This window comes from Arachis hypogaea, chromosome 11, assembly GCF_003086295.3.
Source record: "Arachis hypogaea cultivar Tifrunner chromosome 11, arahy.Tifrunner.gnm2.J5K5, whole genome shotgun sequence".
NCBI lineage: Eukaryota > Viridiplantae > Streptophyta > Magnoliopsida > Fabales > Fabaceae > Arachis > Arachis hypogaea.
This window is the reverse complement of record NC_092046.1, coordinates 17168884-17176813: the sequence shown is the minus strand read 5'-3', so window position 1 is coordinate 17176813 and position 7930 is coordinate 17168884. Positions and strand designations below refer to the sequence as shown.

The 7930-nt window shown below is 42.8% G+C and overlaps 1 protein-coding gene across 1 annotated transcript; it reads left to right on the top strand.

Moving 5' to 3' along the window:
• The first annotated feature begins 950 nt into the window (after nucleotides 1-950).
• Nucleotides 951-1625, top strand: LOC140176047 (serine/threonine-protein phosphatase 7 long form homolog). The gene has a single exon (XM_072205898.1). The coding sequence runs from the start codon at nucleotides 951-953 to the stop codon at nucleotides 1623-1625; it is 675 nt and encodes a 224-aa protein (XP_072061999.1).
• The last annotated feature ends 6305 nt before the right edge of the window (nucleotides 1626-7930 follow it).

The following is a 7930-nucleotide window of genomic DNA, read 5'->3' as shown; positions in this document are numbered from 1 at the left end:
TTGAGCTTCTAAATCATTTCTCATGCATAAATGCTTCATATGTTCATTGTGAGAGGAGAAGTTGAGAGAGTGAAGATAAATGTAAGAGTTAAGTATTTTTGTGTTGTTGTTGAATGCTTCACAATTTGATCGTGATAGAAGAAGTTGAGAGGCTAAAAAAGAATGTTAGAGTTAGGGTTGTTTGAAAAAAAAATTATATAAAAAAAATTATTAATTTGTAGTATTTAAAAATTGTATGTAATTATTCAACACTTAAAGAACATATCATCAATTATTTGGATCATCCAATTTATATAAGTTCATAAAATTTATTATTTTATGTATTTAAATTAATTTTTTAATTTATATTGTTGTTAGTAATAATATATGAAAATATAATATTATTATTTTAGTGCCATTTTTTTAGTACTGTTTACGAATAATATTTTTAGTTGTCTAATATTATAATTATACATGTTTTGTTTCATATAAATGTAAATATTATTTAAATTTTTTTTCGAATATAAATGTTATGGAAAGAAAATAATTTATGGTTATATATGTTCGGCTATTTTTTAATATAAATATTATTATTATATTAGTTTTTCATGTATTTTCAAAAATAAATATTATTTGTACTAATTATATTTATGTATAATATTTAAATAAGTAATGTTTTTTTAAAAGTCTCTCTCAGTTGCTAAATTTTTTTTGGAAAGGCGATAAAAAATGAAACTGAAAATAATAATTTTAAAAGATACTCACTAATTTTTTAAACAACGCACTCAGTGCTCTTAATGGATGAATAGAAATAACAATATTTTATATTTATGTAAATTATAATTATAAATATTTTTTTAATATTTTTAATTATTTAAACTAATATTTAGTGAATAAATATGTTTTTGTTGAACCAGCCAAACAGGAATTTGATGGTTCGTAAATTGGATCTGCCAATGACGTGAAATTCGATGGTTGAAAATTACTTACGCTTAACGGGATTCTATCACGTTTCTAGAATTGGGTTGATAAGAGGATTTTACCCCTTATTAGCTGCTTTGGTGGAAAAGTGGAGGCCAGAAACTCATTTGTTTGTATTGCCGGTGGGTGAGGATACTGTGACACTTGAAGATGTCACTCATATATTTAGCTTACCCATTGATGGAGAGCCTGTGAGCGAATGGACAGATAGTAGTAGCGACTTTGTACAGAGTCAGAGCATCGCGATATTCTGTCACCAACCGGCTCTCAGTAGTTCTTCGAAATCTTATATTAGGTTGGGTTGGGTTCGGACTATTAGAGACGCAGAGCCATTGGATACCGAGGAGTCTATTAAAAGATATGTCAGATGCCAGATATTTTGTTTGTTGGGTTCAACCCTATTCACAGATAAGTCGACCGCATATGCCCATACGAAGTATCTACCCTTCCTTCGTGATTTCGAGCGGATCCATACTTATAGTTGGGGGTCAGCATGTCTTGCGCATCTTTACAGAGCACTATGTCATGCATCACGGTATGATACTAAGGAGATGGATGGCCCTCTTAATTTGTTGTTTGTTTGGGCATGGGAGCGACTGCCGTGTATTGCGCTCGTACCCAGACAGTCCCTTCCACCAGCTGAGATACCAGTTGCCATGAGGTAACAATTCCTATTTTAGTCCTGCATTATATGGCCCCATCGATGACCCTCATCAAATGCCAATACCCAGTGTCTAAGTCCAATGGCATCGCACCACCGGGCATATGCCATGCCTCGCCTCGCTCTTCCAACCTCTTGTAATTGATGTTGTACTCCTCCACTGTCCTTGAATACCCTATGTTGACAACAAGTTTTTGCAAGTGCTGTACTTTGAATGCCCTTAAGAAGTTGCTACCGATGTGCCTTATACAAAATATCCACCATGCTCTCGGAGGTTGCCAATCACCACCGAAAAAATTTACTGCTGCCCGGATTGACTCATGTCGATCTGAGATCATACCAATACCGTCTTTTCTAACAACATGCCTTTGTAGATTCCTTAGAAAGAAGTGCCACGCATCAGCTGTCTCGCCCTCCACCAGGGCAAAGGCGATATGCACAATGTTCTGGTTCCCATCTTGTGCAATAGCAACTAGAAGTGTACCTTTCTATTTTCCATACAGATGTGTGCCATCAACTTGAACTAGAGGCTTGCAATGCTTGAACGCCCTAATGCATGGATTGAAACTCCAAAATACGTGGTGAAGTATTTTGACACCATCCGCCTCCTCAGTCCCGTTGTACAGTGGTCGTGTTTCTATTTGGACTATTGAGCCAGGCATCTTCTGAGTCATGACCGAGAGCCACCATAGCAAAGCTTGATAAGAATCCTCCCAACCACCGAAAACTTTGGCTATGGACTTCTGCTTTGCCAACCAAGCCTTTTGGTAACTGATGGTGTAGTTAAACCTTGACTGGACTTCTGCAATTATAGATTTGACTTTGATGGACGGGTCACTCTCAACCAATGGCATTATAGCCTCCACAACCGTGTCCGAGTCTAACTTGGAATGATCCTATGAAATCGTTCCCATGGTGCATGTGTGCCTGCCGTTGTATCTCCGTATCTCCCAACAACCTTTTTTTCTTATCATACTGGCTCGGATAAGCCAGTCGCACCCACGCCCATACGTCTTGTATTTTGCATAGAACGTCAATGGTTCGGACTCGTAAACATTGTAGCCGACTCCTCTAGAGATAGTGTAACTTCTGATTGCTGTGACGACAGACTTTCTAGAACTATACTCCATTCCTATCCTGAACTCTCCGTCCTCAAGATCAGCAACACCTATAAAAAGCAAAAATCATCATTCATTGATCCATCCGAAATATAAATTTACAAAAACATATTATTCACTCATCACGTACCTATATTTGCATATTCTGGAAATTCCGGTGCATTCATCGCGTCAAGATCCAAATTACGCATAAAAGGTGGGACGTTCATCGGTTGACTGACTGCGGGGTGAACCACCACATTCTCCACTTCTGCTTCGACTCCCACATCACCATCCTCGTCTTCATCGCCAGCTTCATAAGTGGCTTCGAAGTCCTCTTCGCTGTTACTGTTCATTCCTTCGTACACTGCAGCTCTATCATCCTCTATATCTAAATCATTTTGAATCTCATCTGCCTCTACGTCTTCAAACTCAACATACAGTTCAATCTGTGGCTGTCGCATTTGAGTTTGCCGATGAATCTGGAACATATTTTGCATACTCTCCTCATCAGTGATCGGCATGATATCAAACTGTATTAGACCACCAAAAACTATAACCGAATTTCGATACAATATACTGCTCACTCTTCTCAATATACTGTTCTCCATGCTTTGACATAGACCGTTTTGAAGCTCCATAAACGACATGGTGCATGGAACCACAAACAAAAACGAATTCTGACACAGAAACCTCACTCCCTCATGAGTATTTCGTATAATCTCACCATTGCAATACACTATCACGTTTGCGGTACCTTCCATTACACTAGCAACACACTCAAAGAACACTCTTTCTCGCAATGAAAATGGTACCGGACTTCGCCTTATATACATGAAGTACTCAGCACGCCCACCCCCGTGTAGCGATCACCAACCAACCAGCCTTCGACACGTGTAACACGCCCCCCGCCCCCCCTCCATGCTGACTCAGCATGCCCCCATGTGTTGCAGTCTCGTGCAATCAAACTTTGCCACGTGGCATTCACGCACACCCATGTGATGACTCAGCACGCCCCCCATGTGTTACAGTTTCGTGCAACCAAACTTCGCCAAGTGGCAATCACGTCCACCCATGTGCTGACTCAGCACGCCCCCCATATGTTGCAGTAACACGTAGCCCTGCATGTTGAAAGTATCTTCTGACACCACCAATATGCAAATACACACACTGCACCCATTCTAAGGTCAAACACCAATTTTAATCCAATAACCAAATTATTTTGGCTAGACTTAAATTGAAGGATTTTGTCATTGACTTGCTCCTCTGTTTTTGAGCTTGTCAATTTAATGATGTACTTGACATGCATGTGTGCCATGCATGCTACATAAACAAAGATTTTATTTTTTTTCATTCATGTTAGCTATGGCGTTAATTTTTCATTTGTGTTAATATATGGTGCTGGATTGTGCTCATATATTGTCACATATTACCTAATCAATGATGGTATGCAAATGTATCTAATTCTTTGCTGGGTAAGGTTTATTTAGGTTAGTTGATCATTCGATTTGGTAGCTGTTCATACCCTGACCCAATAATAAAGGCCCAGAACCAAGCGAAAGGCCTAATCCAAAGGGTTGGGCCTCACCCAGTACCAATCTTCATCTTAGGAAGTCGGTACTCGCCACGACTTGCTCTAAAGAAGTCGGGAACGAGGGTTAGCTGGCAGATAAGCACTCATTTGAATGAATAACTGCCCCTAGAATCTCTCTAACCACTTCCAACAAGCCATATCTTAACTTCCCTAAGATAAAGGGACGGTTAACACCCTAAAAAAGTGGCACTACTCCAACGGTGGTTATTGGTTCACCACTATAAATACACTGACACTTCTCAGGTATCTCTAAGCCCCAATACTCTCTAGACCTGCTCACACCCTTGCTGACTTAAGCATTGGAGTGTCTTTGCAGGTACCACCCCCATTCTTTCGCACGCACAGGTCGGATGGAGGGCACCGAGTTGCAGATCCACTTGAAATCCTTCTCCTTCATACGTTTGGGCCAACCAACGCTGTCCAGCCCACTAATCTCCGGTTACCCATCGTAACATTGGCGCCGTTGTCGGGGACCCGAGAGATCAACCAGTGATGGCGGAGAGATCCCCTAAAGAGGGTCATGTGGAGTCAGGTTCTGAACAAAAGAATCTGGACACCGGAAACAATGATGCAGACTTGACCCTTCACCAGGAAGCCAATGACCAACACAGGGAAGGTACCTCCGGAATAAAAAATCCGAAGGTGAATTCTTCAGAAGGGCGCGAATTAGAGAAAGAGGGACCCTCCCATGCAACTGAGCTCATGGGATTAGTCCACAGTCGCCTCGAACAGTTAGAACAGGAACGGGAGCGATAAAAGGAAACTGAAAAGAACCTAAAAGAGGAGATGGAGCGACGAAAAGAGTTAGAAAGAAAACTCTTAAAATTAGAATCCTCCCTCAAAGGTCGGAACTCCCGGGACGAACGAGAAGAACCACTAGGAGGGGAGGATCCTTTCAGCGAGGAGATAATGAGGGCAAAAGTTTCAAGGAACTTCAAAAGCCCCGATATGGACCTCTATGACGGAACCACAGATCCGAAGCATCACTTAAGCAATTTCAAAAGTCGGATGTACCTAGCTGATGCTTCCGACGCTACGCGATGCAAAGCTTTCCCGACCACCCTATCGAAAGCAGCGATGAAGTGGTTCGACAGCCTCCCTCCAAGGTCGGTCACCAGTTTCGAAGACCTCTCAAGGAAGTTCTTGATGAGGTTCTCCATCCAGAAAGATAAAGTGAAACATGCACCAAGCCTCCTGGGAATAAAACAGGAGGTCGGAGAATCCTTACGAGCCTATATGGAAAGGTTCAATAAAGCATGTTTAGAGATTCAAGACCTGCCCACCGAGGCAGTCATAATGGGATTAGTCAATGGACTCATGGAAGGTCCCTTCTCACAGTCCATATCAAAAAGACACCCCATCTCCTTAAGTGATGTACAAGAAAGAGCTGAAAAGTACATCAACATGGAGGAAAATGCCAAGTTGAGAGACCTAAGTTAGCGACCTGGGCACCTTCCCTCAGCAAAAGAGAGGGAGAGGGAAACCAAGAAAAAGGAAGAACTCGGTCTCGATAGACCAAGAAAATATCACTCTTATACTCCTCTGAAAGTTTCTATAGTGGATGTATACAGAAAGATTTGTAACACTGAAAGGTTACCACCCCCCAGACCCATTAAAAATAAAAAAGGGGGAGCCGCAGCGACTACTGTGAGTACCATAAAATATATGGCCACTCCACAAACGACTGCTACGACCTTAAAAATGTGATAGAAAAGCTGGCTAGAGAAGGTCGGCTTGACAGATATCTCATAGAAAGGTCGGACAGTCACGGCAAGAGAAAGCAAGACGATATGGATAGAAGAGACCCACCACCGCAGACTCCGGAGAGACATGTCCATATGATCTCAGGGGGATTCGCGGGAGGGGGACTCACCAAATCTTCTCGCAAAAGGCATCTCAAGAGAGTATACCAGGTCGGAGGAGAGTCATCTGACCTCCCTACTATTTCATTCACAAAAGAAGATGGGCAAGGAATAATCCCTGGACACGATGATCTAGTAGTAATAACTATGATCCTAGCAAATGCCCATCTCCACAGAACCCTAGTAGACCAAGGAAGCTCAGCGGACATCCTTTTTAAGCCCGCTTTTGATATACTAGGGTTGGATGAGAAAGAATTGAGAGCTTACCCCGACACCTTATACGGACTAGGCGACACGCCAATAAAGCCACTGGGATTTTCGCCCCTCCACACCACTTTTGGAAAAGGGGAAAAATCAAAAATTCTTAGCATAGACTTCATAGTCATCGATGTAGGGTCAGCATATAATGCTTTAATCGGCAGAACTACCCTTAATCGACTCGGAGCGGTGGTGTCCACTCCCCACCTTTGTATGAAATTCCCGACCTCAGCGGGAATAGCAACGGTAAGGGGAGACCAGAAATTGGCAAGGAAATGCTATAATGAAAGCCTAAACCTGAGAGGAAAAGGCAGGAAAGTTCATACAATAGAGCTCGGTGGAGCGAGGGCCAAAGAGGAGCTGCGTCCACAGCCGGGAGGAAAAACCGAGGAGATACAGGTCGGCGAAGAGAAAGGAAAAAATACTCACATAGGAGCCAACCTAGGAAAAATCCTAAAACAAAGGTTGACTAAGCTCCTAAGAGATAACTCCGATCTCTTCGCCTGGAAGGCCTCCGACATGCCCGGGATAGACCCCGAGCTCATGTCCCATAAGCTCTCAGTCTACCCGGGTTCCCGACCTATACAACAGAGAAGACGCAAGCTCGGCCCCGAACGAGCCCTAGTAGTAGAAGAGCAAGTACAGGCGCTCCTAGAAGCTGGCTTCATCAGAGAAGTCAAGTACCCAACATGGCTAGCCAATGTAGTGCTAGTCAAAAAACAAAATGGCAAATGGAGAATGTGTGTCGACTATACCGACCTAAATAAGGCATGTCCCAAGGATCCCTATCTGTTGCCAAGCTTTGATACCCTAGTAGACTCCAGCTCGGGGTATCGATACTTATCATTCATGGACGCCTACTCGGGGTATAACCAAATCCCGATGTATGAGCCGGACCAGGAGAAGACATCATTCATCACACCCAGAGCTAATTTCTACTACGTGGTCATGCCATTTGGACTGAAAAATGCAGGGGCCACATATCAGAGGTTGATGAATAAGGTGTTTGCCTCTCACCTAGGGAGCCTAATGGAAGTATACGTCGACAACATGCTGGTAAAGACCAAGAAAGAAGTCGACCTCTTACCTGACCTCTCACAAGTCTTTGACACCATAAGGTTGCACGGGATGAGACTAACTCCCTCAAAGTGCGCCTTCGCGGTAGAGGCAGGAAAATTCCTAGGGTTTATGCTAACACAAAGAGGGATTGAAGCTAATCCCGATAAGTGTAGAGCTATCCTGGAGATGAAAAGCCCGACTTGTTTGAGAGAGGTCCAGCAACTGAATGGCCGACTTGCAGCCCTCTCCAGATTTTTGGCAGGATCAGCACTAAAATCCCTTCCGCTGTTCTCCTTATTGAGAAAGGGATGTCAGTTCGAATGGACTCCTGAATGCGAGGAGGCATTCCAAGAGTTCAAGAGATTCTTGAGCCAACCTCCTATTCTAACTCGACCTGTAGCTGGAGAAGACCTCGTCCTATACCTATCTGTAGCAGACA

Bases quoted from the DNA above. Each gene is read 5' to 3' on its own strand.
- LOC140176047 (XM_072205898.1), top strand. From the start codon at position 951: ATGGTTGAAAATTACTTACGCTTAACGGGATTCTATCACGTTTCTAGA.